Source organism: Acinonyx jubatus, chromosome X (genome assembly GCF_027475565.1).
Source record: "Acinonyx jubatus isolate Ajub_Pintada_27869175 chromosome X, VMU_Ajub_asm_v1.0, whole genome shotgun sequence".
In the NCBI taxonomy this organism is placed as follows: Eukaryota; Metazoa; Chordata; class Mammalia; order Carnivora; family Felidae; genus Acinonyx; species Acinonyx jubatus.
This window is the reverse complement of record NC_069389.1, coordinates 67,097,578-67,111,612: the sequence shown is the minus strand read 5'-3', so window position 1 is coordinate 67,111,612 and position 14,035 is coordinate 67,097,578. Positions and strand designations below refer to the sequence as shown.

The following is a 14,035-nucleotide window of genomic DNA, read 5'->3' as shown; positions in this document are numbered from 1 at the left end:
TGTGTCACTACCTAGTTGGAAGGGAAAGCTGAAACAGGAAAAGCTGAACCATAGATTTTATGTGCTTATATTTACATGCAATTACTTAATAGGGGTGGTGAAGATGGTGGTGTATCTCTATGTGTTAGAAAACAGGGAAATGAATATACCAGTAGTCCATAAAACTCTGTGTTATATTGAAGGAGTTGGATATTCAGTTAATTTCTGGTGTGATTTCTGATTCTTAATGGAGCTAATCTTAAGATGTTGCAGCTGGATTTGAGTATTTTTGGATTTCTTTTTACAGGATGAAGGAATTGTTAAAGAAATCCCTATTACTCATCATGTTAAGGAAGGGTATGAGAAAGCAGATCCTGCACAATTTGAGTTGCTCAAAGTTCTTGGTCAGGGATCCTTTGGAAAGGTAATAAATGTTTTATTCCACATTTTTTCCTCTTCTAAACATTTAGCAAATAAAAGGTACACATATAGAAAAATCTGAAAATATGCCATTTCTAAATTTGTCAAAGGATACACACAAAGCTAATTCTGTAATTTTATTGCTTTTATTTCTACTTTTAATTCCATTTCTTTATACTTCTCTATAATAACGAATCTTTTCCAGTACCTTTGGCTCACTGATTTCTTTTTTTCATGTATATTTATTTATTTTCAGAGAGAGAGAGAGAGAGAGAGAGAGAGAGAGAAAGCACTCACATGAGCAAGTTAAGGGCAGAGAGTGAGGGAGAGAGAGAATCCTACATAGTCTCCACATTGTCAGCACAGAGCCTGATGGTGGGGATCCATCTCATGAACAGCAAGGGCATAAACTGAGCCAAAATCAAGAATCAGATGCTTAGCTGACTGAGCCACCCAGGCACTCATCACTGATTTCTTTAGGACAAAATATAGGATGCTATTTATTAGCTGTCTAAATTAAAGTATTTTTTTAAAAAAGTCTTCCTTGTTTCTCTGTTCATATGCTTGCATGATTACAGCTTTCTCTCTCCTGATGATTTTATTTATATCCTGTAGCTCTATCACAAAAGCCAGAATGTAGGTATCAATTCATATATGAATGCATGAATTCACCTATTATCTGTTAAAGTAGTATGTGTGTGAAGGACAAAAGGGAAAGATACTGGGTGACATGTGGATGATGTGAAACCCTACATTTAAGGAGCTTAAATTTCAAGAGAAAGAGAAAAAATTGAGAAACATTAACTCAGAAATTCATTATTAAAACTGTTTATTAAGTGCTTAATGGCATATAATTTTTCGAGGGTGTAGGTCTGGTTCTTGACTTTGTACAGCTAATATCTAAGTCATGAAAGTTACTGCACACACACAGACACATAGCCTTTAGGAAAACAGAAACAACAATTGAAGGGGAGAAAGATAAGGAGAAACTACTAATTTGAGTGTGGCTGAGATTTAGTTTTAAAGGGGAAAAGCAGGGCAACTGAGCAGTGATTATTATGATCTAAATCATTATGATTTAAATCATTTTAAAAGAAAGATACACACCCACATACACATAATTTAAATTCAAGTTTGTTAACATTCAGAGTAGTCTTGTCTTCAGGAGTAGAACCCAGTGATTCATCACTAACATACGACACCGAGTACTCATCCTGAAAAGTGCCCTTGTTAATGCCCATCACCCATTTAACCCAACCCCCACTCACATGCCCTCGAACATCTCTCAGTTTGTTTTTTGTAGTTTAGAGTCGCTTATGGTTTGCCTCCCTCTCTGCTTTTATTTTATTTTCCCTTTCCTTCCCCTATGTTCATCTGTTGAGTTTCTCAAATTCCACATATGAATGACATCATATGATGTCTGTCTTTCTCTGACAGGCTTATTTCACTTAGCATAATACCCTCTAGTTCCATCCACATAGTTGCAAATGGCAAGATTTCATTCTTCTCATTGCCAAATAGTATTCCAGTGTGTGTGTGTGTGTGTGTGTGTGTGTGTGTGTGTGTGTGTGTACCAAATCTTTCTTAATCCAGTTATCAGTGGATGAACATTTTGGCTCTTTCCATAATTAGGCTATTGTTAATAGCACTGCTATAAATATTGGGGTGTATGTGCCCCTATGAATCAGCATTTTTGTATCCTTTGGATAAATTCCTAGTAGTCCAATAGCTGGGTTGAAGGGTAGTTCTATTTTTATTTTTTTTTTTAATTAAAAAAGGAACCTCCATCCTGTTTTCCAGAGTGGTTGCACCAGTTTGCATTCTCACCAACAGTGCAAAAGGGTTCCTTTTCTCCACATCCTCGCCAACATCTGTTGTTTCCTGAGTTGTTAATTTTAGCCATTCTGACAGGTGTGAAGTGGTATCTCATTGTGGTTTTGATTTCTATTTCCCTTATGAGTGACATTGAGCCTTTCTTCATGTGTCTGTTAGACATCTGGATTAAAGTGTCTATTCATACCTTTTGCTGATTACTTCACTAGATTGTTTTTTGTGTGTTGAGTTGGTAAATTCTTTACAGATTTTGAATACTAACCCTTTATCTGCTATGTCATTTGCAAATACCTTCTCCCATTCCATTAGTTGCCTTTTAGTTTTGTTGATTGTTTCCTTTGCTGTGCAGAAGGTTTTTATCTTGATGAGGTCCCAGTAGTTCATTTCTGTTGTTATTTCTCTTGCCTCTGAAGATATATCAAGTAAGAAGTTGCTATGGCCTAGGTCAAAGAGGCTGTTGCCTGTTTTCCACTCTAGGATTTTGATGGTTTCCAGTGTCACATTTAGGTTTTTGATGCATTTTGAATTTATTGAATGTGTGTTGTAAGAAAGTATCTACGTTCATTCTTCTGCATGTTGCTGTCCAGTTCTCCCAGCACCATTTGCTAGAAAATATCTTTTTTTTTTCCGTTGGATAATCTTTCCTGTTTTGTCAAAGATTAGTTGGCCATATATTTGTGCTTCCATTCTGTATTCTCTATGCTATTCCATTGGTCTATGTGTTTCTTTTTGTGCCAATAGTATCCTGTCTTGATTATTACAGCTTTGCAATACAGGTTAAAGTCTGGATTTGTGATTCCTCCAACTTTGGTTTTCTTTTTAAAGATTACATTGGGTATTTGGGGTCCAGAATTATTTGTTCTAGTTCTGTGAAGAATGCTAGCGTTATTTTGATATGGATTGCATTGAATGTGTAGATTTCTTTAGGTAATATTGACATTGTAACAACATTTGTTCTTCCAATCCATGAGCATGGAATGTTTTTCCGTTTCTTTGTGTCTTCAGTTTCTTTCATAAGCTTTCTATAGTTTTCAGCATACAGATATTTTACCTTTTTGGTTAGGTTTATTCATAGGTATCTTATAGTTTTTGGTGCAATTGTAAATGGGATTGATTCCTTGATTTCTTTTTCTGTTGCTTCATTATTGGTGTATAGAAATGCAACTGATTTCTGAACATTGATTTTATATGCTGTGACTTTGATCAATTCATGTATCAGCTCTAGGAGGTTTTTGGTGGAGTCTTTCTGGTTTTCCATATAGAGTATCATGTCATTTGTGAAGACTGAATATTTGACTTCTTCCTTGCTGATTTGGATGACTTGTAATTCTTTTTGTTGTATGATTGCTGAGGCTAGGACTTCCAACATTATGTTGAACAACAGTGGTGAGAGTAGACATCCATGTCGTATTCCTGATCTTAGGGGAAAAGCTCTCAGTTTTTCCCCATTGAGGATGATATTAGCTGTGGGCCCTTCATGTATTGCTTTTATGATGTTAAGGTATGTTCCTTCTAACCCTACTTTCTTAAGGGGTTTTATCAATAAAGGATACTATATTTTGTCAAATGCTTTTTCTTCATCTATTGAAAAGATCATATGGTTCTTATCCTTTTTTTTTAATTAATGTAGTGTATCACATTGATTGATTTGCAAATATAAAAACAGCCTGCACCCAGGAATAAGTCCCACTTGATCATGGTGAATGATTCTTTTAATGTACTGTTGAATTGGATTTGTTAGTATTTGTTGAGAAATTTTGCATACAGTTTCATCATGGATATTGGACTGTAATTCTCCCACTTAGTGGGGTCTTTGTCTGGTTTTAGAATCAAGGTAATCCTGGCTTCATAGAATGACATTGGAAGCTTTCCTTCTTTTTCTATTTTTTGAGGGGGGAACATTTTGAGGAGTATAGGTATTAACCCTTCTTTAAATCTCTGATAGAATTCCCCTGGGAAGCCATCCGGCCCAAGACTCTTATTTGGTGTGAGGTTTTTGATAACTGATTCAATTTATTTGTTGGTTATGAGCCTGTTCAAATTTTCTATTTTTTCCTCTTTGAGTTTTGGAGGTATGTGAGTGTCTATGAATTTGTACATTTCTTCCAGATTGTCCACTTTGTTGACATATAAGTTTTCCTAGTATTCTCTTATAATTGTTTTATTTTTGTGGTAGGTTGTGATCTCTCCTCTTTCATTTGTGATTTTATCTATTTGGGTCCTTTCTCTTTTCTTTTTGAGAAGTCTGGCTAGGGGCTTATCAATTTTGTTTATTCTTTCAAAAAACCAGCTCCTAGTTTCATTGATCTGTTCTATTGTTTTTTTGGATTCTATATCTTTTATTTCTGCTCTAATCTTTATTATTTATTTCCCTTCTTCTGCTGACTTTGGGTGTTATTCACTGCTCTCTTTCTAGGTCCTTTAGGTGTAAGGTTAGTTTGTGTGTTTGGGACCTTTCTTGCTCCTTGAGATAGGGCTAAATTGCAATGTATTTTACTCTTAGGACTGCACCCCAAAGGGTTTTAACTGTTGTGTTTTCATTTTCATTTGCTTCCATGTATTTTTTAAATTCTTCTTTAATTTCCTAATTAACCCATTCATTCTTTAGTAGGATGTTCTTTAACCTCCATGTGTTTGAGGGCTTTCCAATTTTTTTCTTGTGGTTGACTTCAAGTTTCATAGCGTTGTGATCTGACAGTATGCCTGGTATGTCCTCAATCTTTTTGTACCTGTTGAAGGGTGATTTGTGACCCATTGTGGGATCTATTCTGGTGACTGTTTCATGTGCACTGAGAATAAGGTGTACTCTGCTGATTTAGGATGAAATGTTTTCAATATACCTGTTAAGTCCATCTAGCCCAGTGTGTCATTCAGAGTTGTTGTTTCTGTGTTAATATTCTGCTTAGATGATCTATACATTGTTGTAAGTGGAGTATTAAAATCTCTCACAATTATGATATTATTATAAATAACTTTGCTTTTGTTTATGATTACTTGATTTATATATTTTGGTGCTCTCTTTTTGTGGGCATAAATATTTATAATTATTAGCTCTTTTTGATGGAAAAAAACCCTTAATTATGATATAATGCCCTTATCCATCTCTTGTTACAATCTTTGGTTTAAAATCTAGTTCATCTGATATAAGTATGACTACTGTGGCTTTCTTTTGATGTCCATTAGCATGACAAATTGTTCTCCATCCTCTCACTTTCACTATGCTGGTGTCCTCAGGTCTAAAATGAGTCTCTTGCAGGCAGCATATAGATGGATATTGTTTTTTTTTAATCCATTCTGATACCCTATGTCTCTTGATTGTAACATTTACTCCATTTACATTCAGAGTGATTATTGAAATATATGATTTTAGGGCCATTGTGTTATCTGTAGATTTCATGTTTGTGGTGATGTTTTCCAGTTGTTTGTAGTCTTTGCTGCTTTCCACTCAGAAAGAATCCCCCTTAGAATCTCTTACAGGGCTGATTTAGTGTTCAGAAGCTCCTTTGGTTTTTGTTCGTCTGGGAAAGCCTTTATCTCTCCTTTCTGAATGACAGCCCTGCTGGATAAAGGATTCTTGGCTGCATTTTTTTTCCTATTCAGCATATTGAACATTTCCTAGCACTTCCTTCTGGCTTGTCAAGTTTCAGTGGACAGGTCTGCTAATAATCTTGTGTGTCTACCCTTGTAGGTTAATGACCTTTTGTCCCTAGCTGCTTCCAGAATTCTCTTAATCTTAGTATTTTGCAAGTTTTGCTCTGACATGTTGTGATGTTGACCTCTTTTTGTTGATTTTGAGGGGTGTTCTCTGTGCTTCTTGGACTTTGATGCCTATTCCTTCCCGAGATTGGGAAAGTTCTCAGCTATGATTTGTTCAAATAAACGTTCCACCCCTTTTTCTTGCTCTCTTCTTCTGTGACTCGTATCATATGGATATTGTTTCGTTTCATGGAATCACTTAGTTCTCTAATTCTTCCCTCCTGTTCTCACAATTTCCTTTCCTTCTTTTTTTAAGCTTTGTTATTTTCCATAATGGTTTCTTCTATTTCTCATATTCCCTCCTCTGCTTCTTCAATCCTTGGTGTCACTGTATCTAGTTTATTTTGCATCTTAGCTATAGCATTTTTTAATTCATCCTGACTAGTTCTTAGGTCTTTGATCTCTGTAGGAAGGATTTCTCTGATGTGTTCTGTGCTTTTGTTCAAGACTAGCTATATTAGTCTTATCACTGTTATTCTAAATTTTTTTCAGATATATTATTTATATTTCTTTTGAGCAATTCTTTGGCTGTGATTTCTTCTGACTTTTCTTTGGGAGAATTCCTCTGTCTTGTCATTTTGGCTGAACTTCTGTTTTAAAATTTGTTATGTTTCCTTCGCCTCAGAGTGCTACTATATTCCAAAAGGGTCATACACTCTCCAGGGCCTCACACTCCAGGAAGTGTTTCTGGTATATGTTTTATGTATTCTGCTCTGGTGTTTTGGCTGCTCTGTCCCACTGGTTAGTTCTGTGCAGAGCTTTTCCTCTCTTGCTGTGGTGGAGTGTTTGGACCTTTCACTAGGTATGCTTTGATTGGTTTGTTGTAGTAACCCTGGAAAAAAAAATGAGGGGAAGCCTGATCCCATAAAAGGAGAAAAAGGAAAGGAGAGACAAGAAAACCAAACAGAGAATCAATAAACTATAAGCTAATTCCAGAGAAAGAGAAAGGAAAATACAGAAGAATAAAGAGAAAAGATGGAAAAAGGATAGAATAAAAATGCCTGATTAAAAAATATACATATATAAAATAATAATTGACAAAAAACAAATCAGAAACTATTAGCCTGATTCCATTAGAAAAAAAGAAGGAGGAAAGAAAAAGAAAAAGAGTTGTCCTTTGTTGCCTGGGGTTGGTGGCTGTGCTGGTCTGGAGGAGAGTCTTACTGCATCGTGTTAGTCTGCCTTGCTCCAGTAAATAAGCAATTGCCAGGCACAGAGGAGCAGGGTTTAGTGTAAGCTTGTCCCTCCTCCACTGGGGGTCTCTGTGCCATTCTCTCACGTACCACCATGTTGTTGTTGGAGCAAAAAATAGCATCACCCCAGTCTCTTCTCCCCAGACTTGGGTGAGTCTGGTCTTCAGGCAGTCTTCACAGAATAGCAATGGTGGTTAGCTTGTCCTGCTCCACATTTGTCCCACACCTTCTTCTTGGCCCCCTGACTGGGATTCAAAACCCCATGTCTTAAAGAACCTGGCACTGCTTCAATCTGCTTCTCTGCTCTGAAGTGGAGCCTCTCTGCCCTGCTGATGAAAGGCCTGTGGCTGGTACCTGTAGGTTCTTTTGTCTTGGGGGCAATAAGCCCTCTTCCCAAAGTACTCTAGGAAGGGAACTGTTCTGTTCCAGTGTCCCTGGAGTTCGCTACACCACTCTATGCACTCCTGGACCAGCTCCCTCCTCCCCAGGAAGTGCTCCATAGCTCCGATCCAGAGAAAGATCCAGAGAAAATCATGCATGTCAAAAGCCTCAGAGTTTCAGCTCCCAAGGCTGTTTACAAAAGTGTGTGGTCCAGAGAGGTTTTGCTATTGTGCTAACTCAATGCCGCACTTTCACAACCCCTCTCTCTCTCCCTTTTGTCCCTCCACAGAAGGGGTTCCCTCTCCTCTGTAGCTCCATCATTTTATCTCCCCCAACAAATTTACATGTACCTCAATCCTGTCAAGTTTTCTCCCTCCAGCTGTGGAGATCCTTCCACTGCTCTGTGCATCTATTTCCTGGTGATCTGACCTCAATACAACCCTGTTTGAAGAATGAGGAAAATCCAGATCCCCCTACTTCTCTAACATCTTAACTCCCTTCTTCAAAAGAAAAATATTTTTGAATACCCAGTGTGTGCGCAGAACATTTGTAAAAGCTGTATTAGTGAATATAAACTTGACATTAATTTTCTTAAAGTAACCTGTTATTTATGTGGTATAGAATGTAACATATAAAATACAGAAAAGCATTTTCAGGACACACACACACACACACAAAACTAAGGCAGGTTATGGTTTGGCAGTAAATTGGCAAGGGAGGCATATGAAGATAAGGAGATATGACTTGAATAGTTGTGCTGAGAAGAGTAAAATTAGAAAGAGCTTTTAATATATATTGTATGTGGGGTGTGCTTATAGAACTGACCTGTGGAGTAGGTATGTACATTCTGCACACTTTAAAAAAATTTTTTTAATGTTTATTTGTTTTTGAGAGAGATAGAGATAGAGAGACAGAGAGTGAGTGGGGGAGGGTCAAAGAGCAGGGGAGACACAGAATCTGAAACAGGCTCCAGGCTCTGAGCTTTCAGCACAGAGCCTAACGTGGGGCTCAAACTCACGAACTATGAGATCATGAACTGAGGAGACGTCAAATTCTCAACTGACTGAACCGCCCAGGCACCCTTGCAGACCTTTAGCTTTTAGACTTTCTAAAAGTATAATATTCTCTTAAATATTTTGCATTTTATGATGTTAATTTTAGAAGAACAGAGATGAAGTTCTTTTATATCCCAAATGTATAAATGCTTAAGTATTGACTTGAATAAAATCTCAATAGGCAAACCTTTCAAGCCATTAAAAGTCATTTGTTTTTTTCATTTCAGTTATATATTAATTCATATGTATACATATTTATATCCAGCTTTGCTCCAGAAAGAATTTAAGGTTTTCGTAGATGAATACCAAGTAAAAAAAAAATTAAAAAATAAGTGGAGAGGAAAATGGAAGCAGAAAAATTAGAGCAGGAAAGAATAGATGAAGCCAGAGATACATTCTTGTTGTTTACAAATGCATGGCATAATGGCCTATATCTTCCAGAACTGGGACAAAATGAAGACTTAAAATTTTTGGTAGCCATTATAAAGAAGTTGATACCTTTTATTGCATGATTATTGACAGTATCTTTAAGGTTGTAAAAAGATCTAACAGATCAAAAAAAATTTTTCCCCATGGGGCTCCATAGAAGAATACAGTTTAACATAATGAAATGTCTTCAGTCATATCTCCACATTATATATAGCAACATGTAGACAAGTTTTTAATGCAGTCCTTAAATTCAGGGAATACTCAATTTTGTGTAGGAACTTTAGTTTAACAAGCATATCATAGAAACCTTTTTAAAATTTGTAATACTGAATTACAGAATAGTGAATTTCATGCAGTTCATCAACCAAATATTAAGGAGGTAGCTTAATATTTTTTTCTTCCTAGTATGTGAACCTACTTGCTTGTCAGGAATACATCATTTGCATGGGCATTGTTTGGGTGTGACTTGTTATAGGCTGAACCTATGCAGGAATTTGACCAAGGCTGTGAATCAGAGAAATGTAGGAGCAATTCTAAGAAACTTTGGGCTGCAGTCTTATATAGTTGCCTGCAAAAGTTCCATTGTTAAAATGCAATAAATGGACTTTTAGCCTATACAAAGTCTTGCAAGATTAGATATCTTTATAGTATATTTAATGGGGAAAATCACTACTAAAGACATTTGTAAAATTGTATTTTAAAGAAGCTTGCATTATCATCATGAAATATGCATATAAAAATTCTGTACTAAACACACCAAGTATAATACTATTAATGATTACTAATGAAAGATTGAAATGTAGTATACCAAACAAGTTACGTGGATTATTTTAAAACACAATCAAATACAACACATGAAAGAAAACATGATCACAATTGTCAGACTGGCCTTCCTTGTATTTCACATGCCAAGTAATATTTATACAAAGCATACATTTTAACATTCATGGATTATATAGGATTTTAAAATGAATTTTTGAAAATATTAAACCCTTGCCCTCTTGAGTAATTATCAAGAGATAGTTTTAAAAATATATCTTTGTATCTTAAAATCCCTTGCAGTTTGTTCTTGTCTTCAGTCAGTGTCACTGTTAAAATTCACTTCAACAAATATTTACTGAGTACTTTTTAAAGTATTTATTTATTTATTTATTTATTTATTTATTTTGAAAGAGAGAAACAGCATGAACAGGGGAGGGGCAGAGAGAGAGGGAGAGAGATTCCCAAGCAGGGTCCACACTGTCAGTGCAGATGCTGATGTGGGGCTTGATCCCACAAATTGTGAGATCATGACTGGAGCTGAAATCAATAGTTGGACACTCAACTGAATGAGCCACCCAGGTTCCCCCTTACTGAGTACTTCTTCATGTAAAATATAAAAGTCCACATGACCTAAAGAGATATATTGGAGTAGCTCACTCACTCATTTCTTTAACAAACTGTTTCCAAGAATTGTATCAGTGTGGCTGAAAAGAAACCTCTTTGATGAGGATAGATATGTTTTTAGATACAGTAGTTTGAAGATATGCAACTTCTTTTGTAGTTGATAATGGGAAAAGAACAGAGTGAGATGATATTTTCTTATGCTAGTTAAGTCCACCCATAAGATCAGAAAAGAACAAATCAGGTGATGAACAAATAAACAATTATTTCTCTAGACTATAAATAGTGGCTTCTATTAGATGACATAGTAGGATGTTAGTGAGCTTTAGAAGAGCTAGAGAAAAAGTGGCTGCTTTGTGCAGATGTCTTCCAGAAAGTCTGGACCATTTTTTTTTCTTGCTTGCTTGCTTCTTTTTGCCCTCTACATTCCATTTTTTCAACTCTACTAAGTGTTGTGTTTTGGAACAGTGACCCTCAATGTATGGTCTGTCTAATAAGATGCTTTCAGGGAATCCTCAAGGTCGAAACTATTTTATAATAAAACTAAGATACTATTTACAAAACTTCTGGCATCTTGGCACAATCAAGGCAGTGATTACAAATTATGTCAGTAGTCATTGTATTCTTCACTGCTACACACTTTGCAGTTTAAAAAATGCAAATGTTACCTCAGAATGTCCTTGATGAAGTGTTAACAGTGATTAAATTTATTTAATCCCAACCCTTGAATATAGTTCTTTTTAATATTGTGTGATGAAATGAGAAGTACACATAAAGCACTTTAGGTGTATACCAGAAGTTTCATACCATCAACACAAAGCACTTGTGTGATTTTTTGAGTTGTAAGCTGAACTAGCCACTTTTTCCATGGAACATCATTTTTATTTGAAAGAATGATTGACAAACTATGGTTACTAAACTTGTGTATTTGGTAGATATTTCCTCAAAAATGAATAGGAGTGATCCTGTTATTTCATGTAAAACAACTGACAATATTTTTGTCAATGATAAAATTTGAGCTTTGAAGCAAAAATTTAGTTTTGGAAAATTTTTATTTGCCACTGTGAACTTGACACCTTAATACTAAACTTTTCTGATGAGATCACTGCTGTTCATATGTAGATCTGCATAATTCAGTGAAGCAGTACTTTTGAGATGACCAATATGTTATGTTATCAAATCAGACATGAGTACAAACACTTTCAAAATGTAAGGTAGACAAATGGATTATTACATAACAGAATTCGGACAATTAATGGATATGGTTTCAGATTCTTCATTATAACTAACCTTTAAGAAACTGCCACTTTTTAAGTTCTTGTGTCATATCAAAGAAGAATCAGCACAATTATGTAAAACAGCTCTTAAAATACTCCTCTTCTTTTCTATATACATATATGTGTGAGACCTGATTTTCTTTCTCTGCCTCAAGCAAAGCAACTTAATTGCAACAGACTGAATGCAGAGCAGACATAAGTATCCAACTCTCTTTTTGTTAGGTCAGATATTAGAGATTCACAAAAAAAAATGATCAATGTCACTCTTCACATTTTTTTTGCTTTGGAAAACATAGTTATTTTTATAAAAAATATGCTCACATGTGGCAGGTTTATTATTTTTTAATGAATCAATACCTAGTTGCTTTTTCTCTTTTAATTTCTAATATGGTACATATCAATAGATATCCACAAAAATACCAAAAACACTTTGGAGTCGTCAATAATTTTTAAGATTGTAAAGGATTTCTGAGACCAAAGAAAATGAGAACTGCTTTACTTTAAGAAACTGATAAAAATAGTTTTCCTACTTGTGGTAGAGTCATTATTCATGAAATTACTTGACTTCTTTGTTGACATCCTCTTGGCCACATGATATTGATTAGGAAAAGGGAAATTGGGTATCTGAAAACTTTGAGTCTGATGCTTAGGGTTAATGCCATATATTTAGCTGAAGTGTGTGTGTGTGTGTGTGTGTGTGTGTGTGTGTGTGTGTGTCTTTGTGTGTTATGGCAATTCGTTTACTCTATTTTTTGTTGGTTTGTTTTTTAAGTTTCTATTTTAATTCCAGTTTGTTAAAATATAGGGTAATATTAGATACTGGTGTACAGCATAGTGATTAAAGACTTCCATACAACACCTGGTGCTCATCACAAGTGCTCTCCTTAATCTCTATCACCTATTTCACCCATACATCCCACCCACCTTCGCTCTAGCAACCATCATTTGCTGTCTATAGTCTGTTTCTTGGTTTGCCTCTATGTTTCTTTTTTTCTCATACATACATATGATATATATAGCAAATTTTTTTCCTCAGATCTTGGATTAGGGTTTGGTTTAGAGCTAAGGTATGGGTTAGGGTTAGAGTTACAGCCAGGGTGAGGGTATATGCCTATTATCTTGCAATTCAGAGACCTCTACAGAGGGATCAGTTTAGGGTTAGAGTTAGGGTTGGGATTAATGGTTAGCAGTTAGGGGTTAGGGTTAAGGTTTGGAGCTAGCTAGGTTTAAGATTAGGGTGAGTCTATGTGCCTCCATTCCAGCAGTTTGAGACCTCTCCAGAGGCTAAGTTTAGGGTTAGAGTTAGGGCTAGATGTAGAGCTTAGGGGTTATTGGTAAGGGGTAGGGTTAGGCATAGAGTCAGGGTTAAAGTGTGTTAGGCTTAGGGTTTGTGCTTAGCGTCATACAGTTGAGAGATTTCTCCAGAGAATAAGACATCAGAATTTTATTGGAGTGAGAACAAAGAAGGCAACCATCCACTGAGCTAAGGTAAAGAGGGTACTTGGTGGTCTAAATACTCTCTAAGTGGACATTCAGTTGGTCCTTCTGTTTTCTTTCTTTTGTTTTGTTTTTCCCTCAAGATTTATTTAAATTCCTTTTAGTTAACATACAGTGTAATGCAGGTTCGGTTGTAGACTTTCCTGATTCAACACTTAAATAAATCACCTGGTGCTCATCACAAATCCCCTCCTTATTCCCCATCACATATTTAACCCTATCTTCTGCCCACCTTCCCTCTGGCAACTATCAGTTTGATCTTTATAGTTAAGAATCTGTATCTTTATTTTTCTCTCTTCCCCTCACCCCCATGTTCGTTTGTTTTGTTTCTTAAATTCCACATATGAGTGAAATTGTATGGTATCTGTCCTTCTCTGACATTTCAGTTAGCATAATATTCTCTAGCTCCATCCATGTCCTTTCAAATGGCAATATTTCATTATTTTTTCATCACTGAGTAATATTACACTCTGTGTGTGTGTGTGTGTATGCCACATCTTTATATATTCTTCAGTAGATGGACATTTGGGGTCTTCCCCTAAGTTGGCTATTGTTGGTAATGCTGCTGTAAACATTGGGGTGCACGTATCACTTCAAATCAGTATTTTTGTATCCTTTGGGTAAATACCTAGTCATGCAATTGGTAGATCATATTGTAGTTCTATTTTCAATTTTTTGAAGAACATCCATTCTGTTTTCCAGAGTGGCTATACCAGTTTGCATTCCCACCAACAGTGTAAGAGGGTTCCCCTTTCTCCACATCCTCAACAACACCTGTTGTTTCCTGTGTTGTTAATTTTAGCCATTCTACTGGTGTGAGGTGATATCTCAT

General features: G+C 35.9%; 1 protein-coding gene across 2 annotated transcripts in view; it reads left to right on the top strand.

Moving 5' to 3' along the window:
- The window catches only part of RPS6KA6 (ribosomal protein S6 kinase A6), a 182,682-nt gene that overhangs the window by 50,867 nt on the left and 117,780 nt on the right, over positions 1-14,035 (top strand). For both annotated transcript variants that reach the window (XM_027053734.2, XM_053201420.1), the window contains exon 3: positions 287-403. In XM_027053734.2, the coding sequence (XP_026909535.1) occupies positions 287-403 (117 nt within the window). The remainder of the gene's footprint in view (positions 1-286; positions 404-14,035) is intronic.